Consider the following 25,415-nt stretch of genomic DNA (forward strand, 5'->3'; position numbering starts at 1 on the left):
AAGATGTCTGGCTCTCACAGACCTGTAACTACTTCTTTAAGAGGCTCCTCTGTCCTCCACTCATTACCTGTAGTAATGGCACCTGTTTGACCTTGTTATCAGTATAAAAGACACCTGTCCACAACCTCAAACAGTCACACTCCAAACTCCACTATGGCTAAGACCAAAGAGCTGTTGAAGGACACCAGAAACAAAATTGTAGACCTGCACCAGGCTAATCTGCAATAGGCAAGCAGCTTGGTGTGAAGAAATCAACTGTGGGAGCAATAATTAGAAAATGGAAGACATACAAGACCACTGATAATCTCCCTCGATCTGGGGCTCCATGCAAGATCTCACCCTGTGGGGTTAAAATGATCACAAGAACGGTGAGCAAAAATCCCAGAACCACACGGGGGGACCTAGTGAATGACCTGCAGAGAGCTGGGACCAAAGGAACAAAGGTATGTTCATCAGTACATCAGTAACACACTATGCTGCCAGGGACTCAAATCCTGCAGTGCCAGACGTGTCCCCCTGCTTAAGCCAGTACATGTCCGGGCCCGTCTGAAGTTTGCTAGAGAGCATTTGGATGATCCAGAAGAGGATTGGGAGAATGTCATATGGTCAGATGAAACCAAAGTAGAATGTTTTGGTCTAAACTCAACTTGTCGTGTTTGGAGAAGAGAGAATGCTGAGTTGCATCCAAAGAACACCATACCTACTGTGAAGCATGGGGGTGGAAACATCATGCTTTGAGGCTGTTTTTCTGCAAAGGGACCAGGACGACTGATCCATGTAAAGGAAAGAATGAATGGGGCCATGTATCGTGAGATTTTGAGTGAACACCTCCTTCCATCAGCAGGGGCACTGAAGATGAAACGTGGCTGGGTCTTTCAGCATGACAATGATCCCAAACACACCACCCGGGCAATGAAGGAGTGGCTTCGTAAGAAGCATTTCAAGGTCCTGGAGTGGCCTAGCCAGTCTCTAGATCTCAACGCCATGGAAAACCTTTGGAGGGAGTTGAAAGTCCGTGTTGCCCAGCGACAGCCCCAAAACATCACTGCTCTAGAGGAGATCTGCATGGAGGAATGGGCCAAAATACCAGCAACAGTGTGTGAAAACCTTGTGAAAACTTACAGAAAACGTTTGACCTCTGTCATTGCCAACAAAGGATATATAACAAAGTATTGAGATGAACTTTTGATATTGACCAAATACTTATTTTCCACCATGATTTGCAAATAAATTCTTTAAAAATCAGACAATGTGATTTTCTGGATTTTTTTCCCCATTTTGTCTCTCATAGTTGAGGTATACCAATGATGAAAATTACAGGCCTCTCTCATCTTTTTAAGTGGGAGAACTTGCAGAATTGGTGGCTGACTAAATACTTTTTTGCCCCACTGTATATAGTCCACTACTTTCTCTCAAAACCTAATAAGTATAGGACATTGTAAAAACATCTCCAACAAAATGCTGTTTTTGACAGTCCTTTTCTATACAGACATAGAGGAGTCCAATAAATTCTAAATATTATTTTTTGTTGCATAAGTCGTATTTTAAGGTCCATTGATACTCTTGCTATAAAAGTTAAGACATTCTCCCATTGTCTAGGCAATGTAGAAATCTCTAATTCTTTATTCCACTCATCCCTTAACATCTGCATATCAAATTGATTTATTGATAACAAATATCTATACAAAGTAATAGTAGGGGTTTTTTTTTAGTTTTAAAGGATTTAACAACTTGTTCTAATATCTCTGGTGTCTCAAGCTGAAAATGCAGCTGGTCCAAACAATGTTGTTAACAAATGTTGTAGCTGTAAATATTACCATTGGGTTACATTTGATAGATAATATTTATCTCTTAAGACAGAGTACGTTAAAAATTTATCTTCATCATCTATCACTTGGTCCAAAGTCGATATCCCTGCTTCCATCCAATTTTTCAGTATCACCATCTTTTTCCCAATTTTTAAAGTTGGGAATTGGATCTGATAACTTGACTGTATGAACGTACTCTGATTCATGGTTCTCCAAATCCCCAAACTAAATTCTTTTCTTTCAAACATAGATTGGAAGTTTGGTGAATGTTTGTTAACATTTTGAATTTCTACTTTTGTTAACATGTATTACATAATTATATATTATTATAGTGTTAATATCCTACTAATGTATATACCCATGAGTTGTGGAAGATTATGAACAAGTTTTAACAATCAGATGGGGGAAGAGAATCTAAATGTTTAATACCTGAGAGTGACAATATATGCTATCTCGTCCTTTTGTATGTGTTTCATTTGTGTTTGAAAAGAAATGTGAATAAAATATGTAATATAGCAACATTATTCTAAATTTTTTTATTTTAGGTGGTCAGAAAAGTACTTAGTGCTCTAATGCCACAGATATATGAGCATTAAATAAAAGTTGCCAGACAGTAATGGAAGCATGCCAACTGATTTAAAACTATAAGGGGAAGTTTCATTCTAGATAAAGAAGACATTCCATCAAGCACTACCAGTACTTAACATTCACTCCCTTTGAAGCGAAACTGAATGTTTATAAGACATGGAGTTGCTACCACTTGAAACCTCCTCTCACTTGCAGTATTTAACATAAAGAACACATAATGTGTCATTGTGTAATGTGTTTCCTTGTACACATCTGCTAAAGGGAAATGTATAGTGCAGTGATACTTGTTATATTTGCTGGTAGATGTTACAAGCAAGTGGTGGGAGAGGTCCAGCATAGCAACATCAGCTCTGAAAAACATTTTCCTTGGCCCTCATTTTGGAATGTTAAGTCAAGATCTATTTTTTTGACTCTGCTTCATTCAGCAAACAAGACACTTAAGTCTTTAGGCTACTTATCATTTATTTGTCTTATGCTGCTTTTGATCTATAGCAAGAGCTGAAGGTGCCTTACAATTATAATAAAACATTATAAAATGCCAATATTTCCTTTAAAAACAAAGAACCAAAAAGATCAGTAGGAAGATATTTTTAGATTTACAATTATATCAAGAAAGCCTCAGCAGCTAATTCACTTGAAGGCCACCTGAATTTCAGAATGAAAAGGTCATGATGATCTTCTGAGGCTTGAAAAAATTTCCTGCTGACAAAAGATATGGCACCACAGAAAAGCTTCCACTTTTCATAACAATCAAGGAAGTATAATTGCCTATCACATTCAAAACAGAATTTATAAAATGATGTAACCATGCCAGGAAGTGTACATTTATACAGAAAGAAGTATTTCCCAAGACCTCATGTATAGTAATGTGGAAACAGAATATTTATGGCTTTAAAGATTGAATGCAACTCCTTTAATTTCGCCAAGATTCTTACTGATAACCAATGAAACTCTTTCATTACAGATTTAACATGTTTCTTTTGACAAGCATCAAAGGTAGCCTTTCTAAGAACCATTTGAACATTGTAGCTAGTGATCTGATTATTCCTAAATTGAATGATATAAACTTCATAAAAGTATATGTATTAGGAGGGTTATTGACGAATTAGTAAACTTCTAACCACACTGCTATGTTTCCATCTAGAAATTCGAGCTCAGCTAATAGAACAACAGAAATGTCTGGAGCAGCAAACTGAGATGAGAGTGCAGCTTCTTCAAGACTTGCAAGATTTCTTTCGCAAAAAGGCAGAAATAGAAACGGAATATTCACGCAATCTAGAAAAGTTAGCTGAAAGGTTCATGGCAAAAACAAGAAGTACTAAAGATCATCAACAGTACAAGTAAGCCAAGGTTCCTTATATAATTGAAGGCTGAACTAATTATCAGAATTGCTGTCCAATCAACCATGGTTTTTCAGACTAGAATTGATCTTGTGTGCTGAGAGTGCTCAACCAATTTTTCTGAAGACATCCTAACTTTTTCAGAATATATATTTTCCATGAAATCTGAAGCATGGTCTAATGATGTCTTCTAAATTACAATGTGCAACAAGTAACCTTATTTTGTTCTTATAATCTGGTTATTAATGAGCCTTAAGTCAAAGTATTCCTCTCTAGACAAAACAAGGTATTATAGCAAAGAAACCAGAGTATGTGAAGGCACAATTTCCTAGAGAGAATAACCAGACATATAACTTGTTTCTAGCCCAGGTCAAGTTTCATCTAATTGATACTATGAATCTGAATAGGATTCATTTTTTTCATTTGAAAATGTTTTTCATTTGAGAGTTGTATGTTTCTTTAATTTCAGTGCTGTTTATTAAAATAGCAATATTTGTCCTTTTGTATTTTGATTTTTAATGTGCATAATCACTTTAGAATTTGGTGATTTCAACTCTTCCCCCTCCCTGAGAAATCTTGGAACATTCCTTACTATAGTATCCATTATTGATTTATTATCAATTTCAGTGTTAACACTTAGCAGCCATGTAGATAGATTTTTTCCAGGAAGTAGAAAACATTTTAGAGGTGGAGAAATGAAGCAGGTATTCTATGTTTGGAATTTGTCAGACACCCAATCACCAAAGTTTATGTCAAATACAGTGTCTTTGTGCTAGCTGTAAAACAACAATCTGGTACATAAGTTGAACAGCAAAATTTGAATTCGTTTTGCAATATTTATATAATTATGCAAGTTATGAAGACCTAATATGAAATAATCTTTTTCCTCCAGTCTTTAAAGAAAGTAGAACCACAAGACAATAATGCATCTGATTGTTTTCACCTTTTATGTGCCACCTAGAGAACAGCCTTCCCAGTTTTATGACTTGCTTCCCACAAGGGACCATGGGGATGTCCTGTCCCTGAATTATATCCTATGTTTCAAGCTACAGCTCTGAACTGTAAACACTAAAGCGTAACATCTGGACAGGGCCTTATTCACTATTGTTTGTTGACTTCCTGCATGGATATGAATGCTGTTGATAAAAGCAGATTTACAGTATAAATGAATATATCTTACCTTTTAAAAATGGCACATATTTATTTATTGCCTTATTTAAAAAATGATATGCAGTCAAATCTGAGAATATTATTTTCCACTGATTGCAAATCTATAGCCTTTAAAAAGGTTTAAACCCTCAACTATCCTTAAATATGCACTGGAAGGATTTACCGTGCTTTCATAATCCTGATTTTCAGCATTGAAAGGGTGCTTAATGAATGTTCAGGCATAATTCTCACATAAATACAACTCTGAAAATACTGGCTTTGTTAATGTATTTATGTAATTTAATGGTTGTGATCATTTTAATTAAAATAAATAAAACACAATGGTATATACCTGCAACATATACAAATAAAATATGTATGCTTACTAGGAAAGACCAGAATCTACTATCTCCAGTAAATTGTTGGTATTTACTTCTCAACCAAGTGAGAAGAGAAAGCAAAGACCATGCAACCCTGAGTGATATCTACCTGAACAACGTCATCATGCGTTTTATGCAGATAAGTGAAGATTCCACCAGAATGTTCAAGAAGGTATAACATTTTAATTTCTCTCATTTCCAATCAAATAGAACGATCTAAAAGACATAATTTTAAAATGAATACTCTGCAGGAGATTGGTAACTGACTTCATTATGACATTTTTTGCCGTAAATATAGAGGAGAGGTTTTTTTGGGTGAGAGTGACAAGAACATACTATTTTAAATACAGAAAAGCTAAATGTGACATGCTTCTCTGTTTATAGTCTTATCTTCAACAAAGGAGAGATAGTCTATAGATAACAAATCTAAGCCGATGTACAAGATAATTATATTATTTTTAAAATACTTGGAAGAAGTTACATTTTCAGTGAAGAAAAAAAACCTGTGCTATCATCTTGCTAAAAACTCTGCTGCAGTTTATTGTCCAAATACAAACAATTGCAATGAACTCTGTAAATTCTGTTTAGGTGGCTCTTGAGGATAAAACAAAGGAGATTACTGAATCACATCGGGGGATGAGTTTGTCTAAATTAGAAACCTGATGGTGATCTGGAAATCTGTATTCTATACTATAATTCTAGCAAAGTGAACTGTAGATTTGTATAGCTAATATTCTTCACATCTTTCCTTAGATGAAACTTCACTCACCAGATCACATTCTTCTGTACCTTCCATTGTTGACAAATCTATCAGCTTTTATAATATTTTGTGTTCACTTCCAGCTAAGGAAGCATTTTGAGATGATGGCATGCCCATAAGTCTTTTAATCAGAGCCTACTTTTTAAACATACTTTTTGCTTTTTGTTTTTATATAATGCATGGAAGAATAAGCACTGATTGAGCATTTTGACAGAGCTTTGTAGCCTCTGTCTAGTTGTCATAGAAATTATCTTTAAAAATCTGTGGTACTTTCTTTTCAATCATGTACCACTTACTTTGGGTATGTTTAGCCTATGGAAGAGACAGCTAAGGGGAGATACGGTAGAAGTCTTCAAATATCTGTAGGGTTGTAACACAGAGGAAGTGGACTTATTCTGTATATCCAGAGGGCAGGAACAGATTAAAGCTAGAGAGTGTAGGTTCAGTAGGAGAAATTTCCTGATTATACGAACTTTCAGCCAGTGGAACCAGTTGTCACATGAAGCGGTGGGATCTCCTACACTGGAAGTCACTGGAAGCTGGATGGTCATCTGCTAGAGATCTGTAATGGATCCTGACTGAGAAGGTGGTTGGACCAGATGACCTCTAAGGACTTTTTCAACTTTATGATTTGATATTAAGTAATTAAAGTCAAACTTATATAGCCTGGGCTGTCTTTCCTTGTCAGAGACTTCAGATAGTTACTAGCAACTTTTAGATACCCATCCAGGGCAAAGTTATAACAAATACAGATTTTGGGTGGCAGTTGTATCTATATTTATTTGGGAGCAAGCATCATTGTACTCAGTGGAATTTAGTTTTAGTAAACATGTTCTAAATAAAATTGAAATGTCATTTTGATAATAGCTTTTGGTATACACTTAATATTGCTTATTTTCCTGTTAAGAAATCTAATGTTGCTTGGTGAGGGGGAAAAAAGAGCTATATAAGCCCTCCACATTTAATTTAATTAGAGTATCTTCTCTCTTCAATTAAGATGTTTACCCCAATTGCTCTATTAATTCTGTGCCAGTAATAAACATTTCTCTTTTACAACTCACATGCACACAATTAATTTGATTAAATCTGTCTCTGCTATCTGATTAGGATCAGGGAAAGACACAGTTCTTCAATTTGCAGTCTACTAGAAGAGCTGTGAGGCTATAGTGGCTATAGGATCCAATTAACTGGAAGTGCTGGCATTTGCTTTTCAGCATAAATGTCAAGTAGATATTCGTAAAAGCTTTTAGATCATTTCAAAGGTCACTTGTTTTTTTAAACTGTGTTTTCCCCTTGGGTTATTAGATAGAATAGAATAGAAAACTTCAGAGAGACATGAACATAAATGTGGCTCTTCACTCTAAATACAGTATAGAAATATGTGGGTTTCAAAATCTGTGATTATACTAAAAAAGTGTAGCTCCTGGATCCAAGAAACTTTTCCTTGAAGATTGGAGTTTATTTGCCAAAAAAAAAAAGGGAAGAAGGAGGAAGAGGAGGAACAGATTTCCTCTGGGTGACCACAAGCAATAATTAGTGAAGTAAAACCCATTGTAGATGCATGTTGACTGGACTTAGCCCTGCATCTACCCACCCCCACCAAGGGAGCAGGCAAAGTCCCCAAATTATATTTATAAGCATTTCATTTCAACAAATCATCATCTTTTAGACTAAGAAAATCTCCAGGTTATCTTCCAATTCTATGATTATTTAAAGTTCTATTTACTGTAGCAATTCACTTAAAACATTTTTCTCTGTATTTGAAGCAATTATACCAGTCATTTTTTTCTGCAAATCCATGGCTGTTTTTAATAGATACTTCAAACATTGTACAGCATTGTTCTTTTCCATTCTATTGGGCTTCTGTTAGGTAAATAAACATTTTAGCTATTCAAGGACTAGTTCAGAAAGTAAACAGCATTGCCAGTTTAAGGTGTCCAGAAATTTTGAGGAAGAGATTTCATGAAGGATATAAGAAGCGTGGAGAGCAAAATGGTATTGTCAGGGAGAAAAAAAGCAGGATGGTAGAAAGAATTAACAACACAGGAACAGATGAGAAAATAATGTGATTTGATTTCATATCTAAGCCGAAATGCAAAGTGATCTATTTCCATATCTATGGTAATGGTTAGCATCAGTCATGGATAGTTTTATTGTCAAATGAAGCAAAAATACTGTGAACTCTTGGAAAATGAATTAGATTATAAGGGTATATGTACACAACCCCCTCCCCACCAAAAAACCACCCCTGGATATTCCCCGTGATATCACTGTGTTACCAAACATACCATTTGTGACTCCTTTAGAAATTATTTTTAAAACCTCTTTAAAAAGTTGCCTGCTTATACTAAATAAAAATTGCATTTTTAATACAAATGCAGTGACTATGTTATTTAGTATATCAACAAACTCATGAATATACAACTGCCTGCTTATAGTCAATTAATATTATGTCCTTGAAAACTTAACCATTGTTGCTTTAATTGCATAAAAAAAAGGATTAAGAACCTGTGACCTTCCAGATGGGACTACACATCCCATCATTGTCAGCCAGAATGGCCAGTGAAAAGGGATGTTGGGTGTATGGACCACTGGGTGCTTTTTAGTTAACTACTCACTTGCAAAGCATGCTAAATTGAATGGCCTTAGTTATGATCCAGCAAAGCAGAACCTATTTTTCCAGTAAAACTGCATGGCATAATCAATTAGCATAAAACAGTCATTTTAACTCTTGTGAGAACCTAACACTGATTCGAGTCACAGGGGTTCTAGATTATTTTAAAGTAGCTGAGAAAACATGGCAATCAGTCCATTACCAATGAAGTGGTTACAATAATTGTTCAGTTGGCTAATTTGCAAATATGTGGTACTACCCAGGGTAAACAAAGCCTCAACGTCCTTACTATGAATAAATGCCATGGAGAAGGAAGGAAGGAAGGAAGGAAGGAAGGAAGGAAGGAAGGAAGGAAGGAAGGAAGGAAGGAAGGAAGGAAGGAAGGAAGGAAGGAAGGAAGGAAGGAAGGAAGCTGTCAACACTTTCTATTTTGCTATGTTATGGCTGATTTAATTGTCACAGAATGGCAAAATTAGTATTGGCTTAATTGCCTTCATCAAGTAATGTGTTTTGTTCTCTGACACCTGTCCCACGAACATACATTTCTGCTGTTCACAAGGCAGAACAAAAAGTCGGACAATATGTTTTGTGTCTGTAAAAGCTTCAATGAAAAATCTTTCATCCAGTTTTTGCTCAATAGTAGTTTTAAGTTTCTTTTCCTAATAATTCCTTTTTAATTACAGAGCAAGGAAATTGCATTCCAGCTTCATGAGGATTTAATGAGGGTTCTTAATGAGCTTTACACGGTAAGCACATTGATTTGGCTGTGAAGGAAAGAATTGTTGATTGAAAATCCACTTTTACATAATTTTAAATGTTTTTAATTGAGTCAATATCTCTTAGAATAATATTAATCTGCTGATATCTAAACAAATAAGATGGTTGATTTAGACTCCAAAGAGACATCCATTTATATGTTTCTAACTGAGCTCAAGATGAACTGCTTTTATTATTCCTTCAAACCCTATGAAATATTGGAAAGAAATTATGCAAAAGACTCAGGACTCTGTCCATCTGACCATTTGCCAAACAGCAGAATAATACTCTGAAAACAGAACAGAACAAAATCAAATTTGGTGTGGTGGAAGAAGCCAACAAAAGAAAGACTGAGTTTGAAAATGGGCTGGATCTGGCCAGAACTGCAGAGAGAAAAGATGCAAAACAATTTTTCTTAGTGCATTGCTATGGGAGATGGAGTTGGACAACTGCTCTATTCTTAAGCTTCCCTCCCCCTGTCCCTTGGTCATGTGACCCAAAATGGAGCTGCTATGAGTTGATCTCCTTTTAAAGGTTGGACAGAACCCTTAACAGTTCTCAGAAGCCATCCTCTACATGCTTTCTTTAACACGTTAATTGAAATTATCAATTTTCCCACTTCTGCCTGCTCCCATTTCTAAGTGAGGAAGAAGCCAGTGATGGTTCCTCTACTTTGAGCTACTTGCTTTCGTTACTTGCATTGAGGTGGATTTCACTTCCCATCTATCCATTTGCTTTCAACAGCATATTGGGATGGTCTGCCTCCATTACTGAATTCTCTACAAATCTAAAATGATCCTCCCATTTCAACGGTATGTTTTCCTTATTGCTAAATATAATAAATTTGGGGAGGCATTTGTAGGTTGCAAGTACAGTGTAGTTGAAATTAAAATGAGCTGCATTCAGAGGTGCATAAAAATAGACGAAGCACTAAGTTTACACTAACAAAAATGTGTCTCAGGTCAGTGCAATTTACAATATATTGTATCACTGTGTATGTCTATTACAAACTGGATTGGGCTTGGCATTGCTGTTATACTGAAAATCCTTAAACAACAGTATTGCTATAAATGTATGCTTAAATGTAAGGCTTCTACCAGATAGAGAGAGAGAGAGAGAGAGAGTTTATCTTGGTTAGTGACCAGATAAAGTGAACATATATAAACAGAATACACAAACACTATAGATTTGAACATAAGGAAATAAATAATAATACACTACTGCAAAAACTACAGCTCTATGGTTCTAATGGTTAATTTTAAAAAAACTGTAAAAAGAGGAAGTGTACTCAAGCAAAAGTGCAATTAATTAGCAATGTATGAATGTAATATAAATTAGGGCTTCTGTTTATAGTTTCAAAACTGTCTGATATGGTTTCTTGAATCTGTGAATCCACACATTCTTCCTCAAAAGCATCATTACCATACTGTTATCATATTTTTTAAATCTCGGGATACTTCTATTTTACCACTGATTAAATTATTTTTTGTGGACAAGTAATATTGCTGATGCATGCCAGATAATTCAGAAAGCCAAAGAATACCAAAAAGATGTCAGTATGTGCTTCATTGATTATAGAAAGGCCTTTGATTATGTTGATCATGTCAAACTCTGGAATTTGCTTAGAAAAATGGGAATCCCAGAATATCTCATTGACCTCATAAGAAATTTACATACAGGTCAGGAAGCCACAGTATGGGCAGAACATAGTGAAATAGATTAGTTCCAGATTGGCAAAGGAGTGTGACAAGACTGTATATTATTTATTTAACCTATATGCTAAATATATATTAAGGAAAACTGGATTAAAAGGAGATGAGTGTGGTTTTAAAATTGGAGGAAGAGACATCAATAACATTAATAACGCTATAAGGTCTAGTAATAAAAGTCAAGGAACATAATGAAAAAATGAGACTAAAGTTAAATATAAAGACTGAACTAATGACAACAAGTAGAACAACCAGCCTTAGAATTGACAGTGAGAATATTGAAGTGGTGGATAGCTTCTGCCTTTTAGGATGAACCATCAACAGTAAAGGAACAACCAGTTAAGAAATATGCCACAGACTAGGACTTGGTAGAGAAGCCATGACAACCTTGGAAAAGATACTCAAATGCTGTGACCTATGAAGATCAGAATCATGAAAACCACTATGTGACTATGTGACATTATGGAAATGAAAATTGGACTTTGAAGAAGGAGGATAGGAAGAGTATTGATGCTTTTGAACTTTGGTGTCGGAGAAGACTCCTGAGGATACCATGAACCACCAAAGAAACAAACAAATTGATCATCAAACAAATCAACCCAGAGTTTTCACTTGAGGCACAAATGACCAGGTTCGAATTATCCTTCTTTGGACACATTATGTGAAGACCTAGCTCCCTAGAGAAGGCTTTATTGCTGGAAAAGGTAGAAGGAAAGAGAAGAGGACAACTAGCAATAAGATATCTGGAGCAGCAGGACTTAGTGTCAGTGTGCCATTGGAAGACCTGAAAGACCAGGTTAGGGATAGATTGTCATGGAGAAAATCTATATATGCGGTTGCCAAGAGTCAACACCAAGTGGATGGCACATAATCAGTCAATCAATATTAGTTCAGGTAGCCAAAATCTGCAGAATAGATTGACCTAAAATGCTATATGGGCTTAGGGTGCTTATGCTTCATAACTCAAAAAAATGGATAAAGAAGCAGAACTATATCCCATTTGTTTAAGTTGGATAACCTACAGTGAATAATTAGAGGATGATATCTCCATTTGTTTTGTTATATTGCATTATATGTCATGTAATATTTATTGAGTAGCTAACCATGTGAATGGGAAGAAAGCAGATGGTCCAATTTAATACTGCTGCAGTGCATTTTATGTGGGATTGTCTGTGAAGATCATTTGTTGGCTGCAACTAGGACAATATGTAGGAGCTCAGCACTTGATAGGAAGTACCATTATTTGTAATGGCTGACTGTAGCAATTTAGACCCAGTACTGCCTTGAACAATGCAGTCCTAAGGAGCTGTGGTACTAAATACAATAGGGACTTCAGATACTTTTTTTTTTTTTTTTTTTACTAAAGATTTGTATGTTAGCATCATCAAGTGACCTGTTTTTTATGTTTTTTTTTCCTGATTGCTTCCAGTTTTTAATTTAAATATTATTTTGGTTATTTATTTATTGAGGCTTCCACTCCATTAAATTTCCATTGGGTCCAAGTGGTTTACTGAACACAAGAAGATTAGAAAATGCTATATTTTTTAAAAAAATTAAAAAATAACAGAACTACTATATACTATACAACATGAACCAGAACACAACTGTTTCACAGTTTGGAATCAGATAGTATTCTCTGGCATGTCAACAGAGGTCACTTTAGCCTTTTCTTATTTTGTAATCTGTCCCTCCTACCTACGAATGAATTCACAAAGTTTAGCCGTTATACTTCTGAAGAGTGTTACCATTCCATCTGGGCTAGGAAAGGGGGTAAATTCAGGCAACATTTGAGTATCTCTAAAACCACTCCCATCTGGAGATAGACCACCTTCAGCTAATAATCTGATATTTTCAGAGCGCAATATCCTCCAAAGATTACACAAATATAGCAGTAAAAGCATAAATCTGACTCAGAAGCAAAATTCAGAATTCAGAATATATTTCTGGGGTAGTCTCGTTACAGACATTTCTTTAAATGCATGACAGGTAAATAATGTTTATAGCTGTGTTGCCCAGTGGTTGCTTCCCCCCTCTCTCTCTTTCTCTCTTTCTGACACATTTAATGAAATGAATGCTTCCCAAAAGGAACTGTTTTAAAATTAAAATGTCTAACTTCTGATTAGCATTCAAGTATATCATGGAGCTATGGAGTCAATGCATGAGAAAAAGAATTAAATCCTTTAATCTACTGCTGTCAAGTAGGGAGAAAAGTTTTTTGCATGCTGTTGTAGCATAACAAATTATTTTGTACTGAACTACCTGGAATACTAAATAATGCTGTAACTTAAAAAGTTGGATTACTTGAAGGCAAATAAAAGACTATACCAGTTAGTCAACTATCAGACCAGTACTGCAGATAAAAATAAATGTAAAAATCTTGGGTGAATTATTTCATTTGGATCAAATTAATAAAATGAATCCTCACAAACATACACGAATTTTCACTGAATTATTGCTTAAACACAAAGAGTAAAGTCCATTCTTTAGTCTACTACTTACATTGGGTGTTTTGATATTGGTATTTAGTTACACTGGACATTTTGTTTTACAGCTATTAATTTGTAATGCAGCATTAAACTGAAAGTAGTATTAATGTCTTTCTGTTCCATTCACTATTTCTTTTTCATGGGACATATAATTAATTGTGCAGTGTTTTTAAATTATATGAATTGTATTAATTTTTAAAATGTGTGCATTTCCTCTATGGAGGCTATTTATTAACTCTTTTGTTCTCAACTTTATCTTAGCAAGCAAATTCAACATTACACACATTTCTCTGTTCCTGTATCAAGGTTCTTATTAGTGAAAATGTTCATATGCCTGAAGGATGGAGGAACAGAGCTCAGATTGTGTGTTTGGTGTTCTGTCCATCTTCTTTCTCCCATCCCCAAGAGGTCCTGTCCATCTTTAAAGTCTGAAATGACTTGTGCTAAGAGAGATTGGTGCTTAGGAACTTCATGTACTGTAATTTAACCAAATGCTTTAGAAATTTGTCAGTTTTTCAAGTTGCTTTGATTGGAGGGAGGTGAGGAAATCAATACAGGTAGCCCTTGACTTACAACTACAATAGGGACTGGAAAATTCATTAAGGGGTGCAGTCATTAAGCGAGGCATCACATGACTGCACCTGATTTTACGACATTTTTGCATTGGTCATTAAGTGAATCATATGGTTGTTAAATTAATCACGTGGTCCCCCATTGATTTTGCTTGTTGGAAGCTGACAATCACATGACCCTGGGATGCTGCAACTGTCATAAATACATGCCAGTTGCCAAGTGCCTGAATTTTGATCACTTGACTATGCGGATGCTGTGATGGCCATAAGTGGAGGACTGGTCATAAGTCACTTTTTTCAGCACTGTTGTAACTTTGAACGGTCACTAAATGAATGGTTGTGAGTCAAGGACTACCCGTAAACTTGGTGGGCAGGATTCATAGTTCTTTGGTTATAACATAGTGAATTCTCTGTCCTTCTTATTCCATTTTGGATTTGGATAAGATAAATTAGACTAGAAGCTTATTGAGGGGTTTGATCCATTCCAGCTGGTTATAGACCCTGTTGGCCTTTCGCAAGGCCTTGAAAATATGGCTGTGTTCCAGGCATGGGGGTCAGAATGTCAATTGAAGCTTGTGAGGTGGCTGTACTGAGGGTTGTTTGCTTTTTTATCTGAGTTGCCACTATGTATTTTTTTTTAAGTTGATATGTTGCTTTTAATTATTTTTTAAATAATTTTTATTTTTATTAATTAAGTAAAAAACAACAGGAAAAACAAAACAAAGAAAGAAAAAAGGGGGAAAGCAATAGAATACATACATATAATTATATACATAGCAGTATAATCCCTAACTCATCTATATTGGTGATCTTTTTAAAATAATAATAATAATAATAATAATTTATTAATGTTAATATTGTTGTTGAATAAGCTTTTCACTGTGGTGAGGGTTGAAGTTGTTTTTAATTGTTGTTAGCTGCCCAGAGTCACTTTGTTGAGATGGGCAGCCATATTAATTTGAATAAATTAATAAATATTACATCTAAAAGGGAATAGATAGGACAAGCAACTTTTTAGCTATCATGATCTAAAGCCATTTAGGACTTAAAGGGATATAACATAAGCTTTAAATTACATTTGGAAATGGAGTGGTAACCAGGGTAGATTATATAATAAGTAGGTAAAGTCTTCAAATTGAACTTTATTCCTGATGATCTCATGGATGCATGAAGTTTTCTTGGATTTGGCATCAATGTGTTTCAGTTATCTTCATCTGGGATGTATTTTTCAACTTCCCAATGTAGCTTACAACCCTTGTGTTCCTTGGAGGTCCACATATACTAATCAGGTTTAACTGTGATAAATTTTCCACCTCAGACAAGTCAGCCAAGTGCTATCACTTGCTGAGACATAATAAACAATATTATTTTAAAATTTAAAATATTATTTTAAAATTTTAAAATTATTTTAAAAAATTAAAATTATTTAATAATAATTTGGAATAATTGCTTTAGAGCTTGCATTGAGCACATGCCTAAAAAAAGTGCAGCTGCTTTAAGGATTAATTAAAGTTAATGTGATTCTTAAACAGTTACACCTTTTTCCAGGTGAACATGAAATATTAATGTTGGATGTTCCTTGTTTTCCTTGTTCTCTCTCTTATGGTTGAGCGCTTTCTATGTTAGTTGACTGGGGATGGGGGTAGCTAGAGTTTCTGCTGATCTTCCCCATTTGTACAGGACAGTTCCAGGTGGCAGGGCTGCTGTGTTCATCTTCGTATCCTTTCACTGAGGTGATTTTTGAAAAATGTGAATACTATTTCTGGGTGTTTTTTTTAATGGGGAGGGACATTAACAGAACTTGTACAAATAGTCATACTCTATTACTGAAGTTATGCACTATATAAAATAATAAACTCAGTTGCTTTTAGATGTAATCTGATTGATGTATTGAATAAGCAGGAGCAGATGTTACAAGCCTGTTTATAGCATACAATTAAAAGTGTAAATTTTGGAATGGGAATGAGAACCTAGAAATCATTAATCATAATTGTATAGACATCTAAGATCTGAAAATGACCAAGTTTGCATATTTGCTGTAAACTATCTGGATATGCATGGCATATGAGTCATTATAAATATTTTAAACCAGTGAATAAATAAAATACATACACTTTGTACTTGGCACTTCTTTTCTTTTAAGGCCTTACCTTCCCAATAGCTGAAGTTGCTGTTTCTCAAATGAGATTAAAAATACTTTATGAAAATAATTATATATTTAAACAATAAACCCTGAGGCAAAGTACAATGTTGTAGAATTATAGATTAAACAAGACAGACGCTTTTAATTATATACTTTTTAAAATTAAGTACTTTTTTCCAATCAAAGGGCTTATAATATACCTCAGACTTTGAAGTTGTAACCTGTCCTGTGCCCTAGAATAGACAAGGCAATAAATTAAAATAGTGTATAATACGGTTTCCTTCATCTTTTCTGATATCACCTTTAACTCTTTTGGACCCAGGTCATGAAAACATACCATATGTATCATACTGAGAGCATCAGTGCAGAAAGTAAATTAAAAGAGGCTGAAAAGCAAGAAGAAAAACAAATTGGCAGGTCAGGAGATCCTGTTTTTCACATTCGACTGGAAGAAAGACACCAAAGACGGAGTTCAGTGAAGAAAATTGAAAAAATGAAAGAAAAAGTAAGGATCAGTTTGCCTTAATTTTTGAAATTAAAATGACAGTAATTCCAAAATTCATTTGTACTTTAGTCATAGATTTGTATTAGAATGGGTAGTTTGGGCTGGAGCTAAAAGCGTGCCATACCCACATGAATAGCCCTCTCTAGAGATGGGGGAGCTGATGTTTCATTGGTGTCTTGAAGGGTTGTGATTGTATTTCTGCACCTACAGGAAAGTTTTTGTAAGAGCAATATTATAAACTGAAATCTAAAGCTAAACAAACATACCAGTATAAACACACACACACACACACACACACACACACACACACAGACGCGTGTTATCCACAGAGTCTTTGCTACTCTCTCCATTTCTTCCCTGTAGGCTTTTTTTGTTGGAGGAAGTCCTTATTTTTATCCTCTCCTATTGAATGCTGTGTTGGCGGCTAGTGAGTCAGGACTCCCACTGATCAATATGGCTTGCTGTAATAACAGAATAGGGTAGATCACACAACCAATCTGCATACCTTGGCTGTCTGGTTTTGGAAACAACTCTGTTCAGTTTCTTGCAGCAACCTGTGATCTGTATCATATACCAGTTTTTTAGTAAGAGGTAATTTAAAAAATCAATCAATCAACACAATATTCATTGTAATATCATGTTTCTGAAACTCACAGTAATGTATTATATTTGAACCTTGAATTCTTGCATTGCTTCCAGATTTATTTATTTAAAACATTTATATGGCCACCCATCTTAGACCAAATTCTGGGTGGGTCACAACCCATGGATAAAAGCAATATATTCAAACAATAAAACAAACAACCTCCCTCCCCCTCAAAAACCAAAAAACAGATTTGCATATAATTGCATACATTTCTTTAGAAAGGAACATCAACATTTACATATAGTGAATATTCCATTTTGTTATTACTTTGTGAAACAGTATCATAAATTTATAATTTTTGCACAATTATGTTGATATACTTTTTTGCCATCTCTACATTATTTTTATTCTCAGCGTCAAGCAAAATACTCTGAAAACAAACTGAAATCTATTAAAGCCAGAAATGAATATCTGCTAACCCTCGAAGCAACAAATGCTTCTGTTTTCAAATATTATATTCATGACCTTTCAGACCTGATTGATGTAAGTAGTTGGTGTTTATGAAATTCTTATGCTACAGGAACATGTTTAGAATTCTGGGTTTGTTTTTTGTTCTTTAAAATGGTAGAATTAGTGTTATGTTAGTCACAGTTACAACAGACTTATTTTATTTACTATCACCTTTTGTTCTACTGAAGTATAGGACGTATATATGCTATGTCCTATACTTCAAGGGAAGACATATAACAATGTAGGAATACTCAGGTGCACAGCTAGGACTGCTCACCTGAGTAAGAAATGTGTTTATTATGAAAATACTTGCATATAAGTCAAAACTGACGTACCCTCTATGTTAAAATGGGTCTGATGGCATTTATTGAACCAGATTGCAGAATAGTGAAGTAAATTAAGAAGTTAAGCCTCCTATCTTAATACATGATATGATTATTAATTCCTTTCTTTTTTTTATAAAGTATACAATTCTTACTTAAATATTCTTATATTTACCTAAGATAATTTGTATTACAGAATAAACATTCCTTCCCACAATTTCAACACGTTAATGTAAAGCTATCAAGAAGAAATGATGTCAGTTGAGATAGAATCTGAAAGATACAGAACTACCCAGTGTTAATCTGGGAATCTAAGCATGTTTTTCACCAGATCATGAATATTCCTTATAGTAAATCTTTAAAATTGCTAATTTACTCCAGATAGAGTGATATGGATAAATCCATTCAAATTAGTAGTTGTCCAAGAAAGTCATTTTCATAGCCTGCTAAGCTTTTATACATTAAAATATCCTTTTCAAATTCTCCATTTCATGTTTACTGCTAACTTTCAGATTGCCCTGATTTAACACTCATTTCCCTATTTCTAAACATTCATATTTCACCAATAGTTTACCACCCTGCTCAAGAGGCAGTAATGATGTTTCAAATGTTATCTAATACTAAATTGGGGATTTGCCATCAGATGTGCTCTTGTTTGGGAGCCAGAATATCCACACTTAACATTTTAAGGATGCACTTAAAACATATTTAATGCCTATTTGAAATAGCGTTATGTAAATAGCCTTTATTTCAAAGGTTAGGAAACTTTCTCAGAAAACAGTCAAATAAAAGTGTGTTTACAAGACAACTGAAATACATGCACAGTAACTTGGAGCTTCATTCTACTAGCTTAGACTAGGAATACAAGCTATGCTTTTGCTCTAGAGAGGTTCACTTTTCTTTGAAATATGTAAAATAATAATTTCAAATTCCTTACAAATTTTATGGCAATGTTCTGAACCTAAGTCTGCTGAGCCTACCAGTCATTATAGAGGACAGTATGGATCTTAGATGTCAAAATATTATCAGAACAATAATAATGTCTGTATTGAGATATATTTCTAAGTGTCATCTTTATACAACTGTTAATATTGACTGATATGCCTACAGATAATCCAATAATGTTCGATTATGTGGCATTTTTTCCACATCCCAGCATTATCTGCATACAGTAGTTGATAAAGATGATAGAGTGATAAATATTAAGATTAATATGACAATTTATCATGACATTATTGTGAAAACCTTAGAACACATCATAACTTTAGTAACTTGGTTTCCATTACAGTTGTTCTTCATTATCCAGTAATTTTTCAATAGTTGGAATTACGTTATATATATTTTATTTTATTTAAAATATTTAATAACATCAGCCCACTGATTATTAAATAAGCTGTAAAGTTTTATTATGTGTGAATATAGAAGTTGTTGCTTTTACCTATTGTGTTGAAATTTGATTTTTATTTCTAAATGTATTTTCTTCTTTTGGATATTCTGTTAGTGTTGCGATCTTGGATATCATGCAAGCCTGAACAGAGCCTTAAGAACATATCTTTCTGCAGAATATAACCTTGAAACCTCACGACATGAGGGCTTGGACATCATTGAAAGTGCTGTTGACAATCTGGAGCCGCGAAATGACAAGCAGAGATTCATGGAAATGTATCCTACAGCCTTCTGTCCTCCAATGAAATTTGAGTTCCAGCCCCATATGGGTGATGAGGTCAGTAATTGGTGACCAAATTTTTAAATAATCCTCCCCTCAAGACTTCCTATTGTAGGAAGTTTGTCAAGTTTGGGAGGAGAAGTAAATTCTTCAAGCAGTTGTATAATTTACAGAGAATGGATGTCATTCCATCCTTGTAAAGTCTGTTTTATAGTAGTAAGGATATATAATATCCATTTCCTTGTTTTCCTGTTATATAACTCTAAAGAAATATCTAAAAACATAACTTGTAGTCAAAAGGGAGGTCCTGTGATACAAGACTATATAATACGAACCTGCATTTGAGCATTACTCCTCTTGCAATATAGAACTGGATCTACAACAATTAGCTGAATCCCATAATTTCTTCCTAAAACAATGTGTGTGTAGTATATATAATATTTTGATTGAATTAATTGTACATTTAAATCTATGGAAATGCAATCATGCCGAAAGAGTTTCTCTTAGGTATGGATGTAGTAGACACTCCGATTCCCCATACCACATCTCCCTGTACTCTTGAATATATAATTTAGTATGCTAATAAGTAATGTGAATTTATTATATAGAGACTATGTTAACTCCTATATATACAAGTACATGCTGAAGCACTTTGGCTGCTGACACATTTCTAGATGTCAAATGGAGATATTGCCATTTAGTGCTTTTTGGAAAATGCTATTTATGCTGCAGTCACTCAAGTGGCAATAATTCATAGTTTGGTCCTGTTAATTGACCTAACAGGTACACTTCATATTCCTTCTCTCCAACTATTTTCAATCCAGGATGTGCCCTAGATACCACTGATGATATCCAAAGAAACTGGTATTCTCTTCAAATGCATCAATTTCTTATTTAGATCAATTAAGATTCCCAGAAAGGATGAAATTTAAACGTATTTTTGTTGCATCTAGATAGGTACTTTACTTTATTGTGATTTCTTTTTGTTCGTTTCTAGCTTTTATCGAGCTGAAGAAAGAGTTGTTAGAGCAAAAGCCAGTATTGTTTTTACAGACACTAGAAGATAGCCAAACAAGCTGTATAAAGAGTGCCATTCACTACATTTTGTGTGGAACTTAATTTACTAGATACTCTATGCAAATCCCAGGTCAGATCAACTATTCACTATTGTCTATTGAACTGTGCCACAAGACTGGTAATCTTTTTGTTGCTTGGCCAAATACAGAGGATTCAATGAGAATTTGTGGTAGTTAGGCTCTATAAAGTTGCTGCGAAGACTGAATTAGTGAATACAAACCTCAGCTGGGAGCATGCACGTTCAGTGACTCACATTTTTCACTGCTCTGACCACGAAAGCATCACGAGTATTGATTTTCCAGTTACAAATAACTACAAAGTTATTTAGCCAGTAGGCGAATTTGCAAATGCAGAATCTGCAAATAACAAGCATCAACTGTAGCTTGCAACCTATAAGTAAAGGAAGGGGAAAGGTGGTTTTATGTTTTCTATATAATTCAAGTTTCTTCAGAGTGCTCCAAAATCATTCAAAAGTATAGCAAGACACTAACTGCAACAAAAAACTTCTAGAGTGTTTTAAGATGGCATTCTAGAATGAACAATTGCCTGCCTAATTATTTATTGCTGATACTGTTCTTTGGTCAGACATAGTGTAGCCAGTGCATTGGGAGGGCCATAAGTTAGAGAAGGTTGCCATGTTTCAAGCGGTGCTGAAAATCAAGTTCTGGCAGTTCAGTCAGCCCGTCTGTTACAATTGTGGTGTTTGCAGCTACTGCATAATGAATACCAGTTTGACAACATCCAGGCATCCCTGGTGATTAGTACCATCGTTTTTCTGTTAGTGTCTCATATGTAAGCACCCATAGCAATTTTCATGTTCCCATATTCATAGTGACATGTCTGTATATTCAATTATCTGTAGGAATATTAATTTAATGTAAATTGTTGTAGTCCTTTAATTAAAGGAAAATTATTAGCCTCATATATTTTATCCTGTGTCTTGATGATTGCAGATTTGATCCCTTGTGCAAAGCAGAATTATAGGAGCCCACGACTGTGCATTTTTTTTCTCCTCTTTTCACCTGATTTCTCAGTGTCTACTGCTTTTCCAGGTTTCTCAGGTCAGTGCCCAACAGCCAGTTCAAGGGGAACTCATGCTTAGGTATCAGCAACTTCAGTCTCGACTGACAACATTGAAAATCGAAAATGAAGAGGTAACATTTGTTCCTGTCCATACAGTGACATAGATGGTGTAATGACTACCTTCATTATTTAATCTTTATTTATTTATTTATGACATGTATGCCTGCTACAACCACATACAGACTATAATACCAAATCTTTCACATGTTAAAATGGAATTCTGCAAATTTGTCTTTCTAAGCCGAAGTTTTATTTTGATATTATCTGGTGGATAATGTATCCTTCTGTTTTATCCCTTCCATATATAAGATTCACTCCATACTTTGCAGCTCTATTATTATGCTTTGTGATAAATTTTCCATAACTTCTATAACTTTATTATAATAATTCTGTTCATACAAATCAGTTTTCTGAAAGTTGGCGCATAGCACAATTAAAAAAAAAAGATTTTACCATCTGTATACAGATATTTTATAAAGAATGAAAGGGCAAGTCCACATCCCAAGGGTTTACAAACCAAAAATAAATACAGAGGAGGAAAACAATAGATTTTGGAACAATTCAGCCTTTTTCCCAGTACCACAACACATGGCTTATTAGTGATGTACGTGAAACACTCGCTAAGATGGGGTCATACAACTTGACTCTAAATTGAAATATTTTGCAAATCCCTATTAGGACGGATTTTTTAAAAATTGCATTCTTCTTGCAGTACTGATTTTGCTATATAGAAATTATATGGATCACTCTGAAGTGAATATAGCTTCATCATGCAAAAGTGGTTTGGCAGCTTTTCTCATCTGCTTTAACTGTTTTAGGAGAATGGGACAGCACAGAGGACATACGGCTATGTTCTCCGTTTGCTAACTGTCATTAACCAGGCTGAATGCTCATGTACAGAGCTCCCTTTTCAAATTACTTTATATTTAAAAACAGTCCTACAGAACTGAGCAAAAGGGAATATGTTTATCAACCTATGGTAGGAAAAAAAATAGTCTATTTGAGAAGGAGAAAGAACATCAGCAGAAACTCATCCTAAGTCTCTGAAACTCAGCCAAAAAAAGAGAGAGAGAGAGAGAGAGGATGGTGCTTAATGAGTTGCTCTCAGGAAATAATCCACTCGTTCTTGATGCTTTTTAAAGTACTCCCTATTTCTTTCATACTTTCATACGTGTCACCAAAAGGAACTAAACACAAATAATGCTATGTGATATTCGTTGCAATATACCCTCTGAAAAGAATTTAATTCTCACAAGAAACTCCAACACAGTAGTAATTCTGAAACAAGAGTCTGAACTGAAGACTATAATTTGATTTGTTAATTGCTTTTGTTTTGTTTTGATGATTCAGAAGCAGGGTCTATATCTAGGACTTAGCGAAACCTCATATTTCTTATGTTTACAACCCACAGTTTCATCAGAAAAGATGTATCAAAGGATTGATTTTTCTCAACCCTTTTCCATTCTCATTCTGAAATAAATTTTGATCCACCTTTCTGTTTCATGAAATGGTTAACCCCAGGTTAAGAAGACAACAGAAGCTACTTTACAGACAATACAAGATATGGTCACCATTGAAGACTATGATGTTTCTGAATGTTTCCAGCACAGTCGCTCAACTGAGTCTGTGAAGTCAACCGTTTCTGAGACCTACTTGAGCAAGCCAAGCATTGCTAAAAGAAGAGCTAACCAGCAGGAGACTGAACAGTTCTATTTCATGGTATGTTGAATACTTTTCCAGATATATTATGTGGCGTGATCTGATGGTAGTTATTTTTTTCCCTGAAATCCCACTAATTTGATTACAACTATTCAGATATGAAACACATAGATCTGTGTCTCTGCAGAAATTCAGAGAGTACCTGGAAGGAAGCAATCTTATCACAAAACTTCAAGCAAAACATGATTCACTGCAGCGGACACTTGGAGAAGGTAAACCATTCAAAATACATTACAGATATATACTGAACACTTGGACTTGATTCAGTAATTATAGGAAACATAGCTTTCTGCTGCATGGAAAGCAGATCCTTCTCTTTTACATACCAAAAAAGGCAATTGATGGTAAACTTAAACAAAAACAAAAAAATGAATTTACATATATTCATGCCATCACACTACTGCCCATTGGGGTAAGCAACATTCTCCATAGCACAGAAATGTAATGAAAAATAGTAATCTAAAGAAATTAAGGGATGAGATAAGACAGAGAAAACATATCTAAATCTAGTTCACACAAGATCTATTCACTGTACCTCTCCATACTTTTCTAACCTTGAAAAAGATTCTTTCTTCCATCATATCCATTCACCAGATTCATGCATTAACTTTTGTTCTTTAAATTCTAATCTTTATCTTTTTGAGGATCTCATCAACTCCATCTACCCATGACCTTCTTGGTCTTCCCTTTCTTCTTCATCCATTCACTCTTCATTCATTATATATTTGCTCTGCATTTCACTTCTCATTCATTTATTTCTCTTACATTCCTTCAGGACCTATTTATTCTTGATCCTATCACTTCTTGTTTTACCACACACACTTATTAAATTTCCCATTGCCACTGCATGGTATGTTTCTCTTATCATATCCAATTTTCACTGGCAAAAAAAATAAAAATAAAAATCAGTGACTATAAGCCAGAATTAGATTGTTGATGTTTTCTGAGCTTGTTTTCTTCTTGCAAATGTTTTACTACCAGACTAGGTAACATCAGCAATGCTTATAAGAGAGCTGTTACCTAGCTTGGTAATAAAATGTCTGCAAAAAGAAAAACAAGCTCAGAAAACACCAAGAATCCAACAATTCAACTCTGAGCTACATATTTTCTCCACCATTGCAATAAATTTAAAACATGGTTTTAAGTTGTGCCCAGCTTATTTATTATACTGGGTTATAATGCAGTTCTGCTTGTTTGGGGATTTAGTGTGATGCACAAGCCCACGTATTATAGTTTGCAAACCATGATTCCTGTTTGATGAGGATCATGCTAAACCAAGGGGAAATAAACCAAAAGTCATATTATGGTTTAGTACTGGGTGCAAACCCAGATTCATAACATAGCAAATTAATGATAGAACATACACTTTGATGAGGAAAAACCCCCCAAAACCACACACACAAAATAAAACTAACCTTATTTTTTTATTTATTGAAGCATTGCATTTTTCTTTTCTTTTTTTTAATAAACCAATTACTAATAATTATTGCAGAAAAGATATTAAACCCCTAATAGGCAGGATGAGATAGAAAAGAAGATACTTTGGCAGAATTAGCCATCCTACTGTGCAAGGCCATTTAGTGTCCAATTTACTCTGTGAATTGTTTTATATTATAATTCCTAAGAGTCAAGATATTTCTC

General features: G+C 34.6%; 1 protein-coding gene across 2 annotated transcripts in view; it reads left to right on the forward strand.

Annotated features, from left to right (window-relative positions):
• The window catches only part of SRGAP1 (SLIT-ROBO Rho GTPase activating protein 1), a 113,396-nt gene that overhangs the window by 55,907 nt on the left and 32,074 nt on the right, over positions 1–25,415 (forward strand). For both annotated transcript variants that reach the window (XM_088141777.1, XM_088141778.1), the window contains exons 2-10: positions 3,541–3,736; positions 5,275–5,437; positions 9,323–9,385; positions 16,628–16,810; positions 17,811–17,939; positions 19,731–19,952; positions 22,025–22,126; positions 23,577–23,774; positions 23,902–23,986. In XM_088141777.1, the coding sequence (XP_087997903.1) occupies positions 3,541–3,736; positions 5,275–5,437; positions 9,323–9,385; positions 16,628–16,810; positions 17,811–17,939; positions 19,731–19,952; positions 22,025–22,126; positions 23,577–23,774; positions 23,902–23,986 (1,341 nt within the window). The remainder of the gene's footprint in view (positions 1–3,540; positions 3,737–5,274; positions 5,438–9,322; positions 9,386–16,627; positions 16,811–17,810; positions 17,940–19,730; positions 19,953–22,024; positions 22,127–23,576; positions 23,775–23,901; positions 23,987–25,415) is intronic.

The sequence above is a fragment of the Python bivittatus genome, unplaced genomic scaffold (assembly GCF_059951505.1).
Source record: "Python bivittatus isolate LINGU-HERP-01145 unplaced genomic scaffold, Pbiv_v1 ctg000330_np1212, whole genome shotgun sequence".
Classification (NCBI taxonomy): Eukaryota; Metazoa; Chordata; class Lepidosauria; order Squamata; family Pythonidae; genus Python; species Python bivittatus.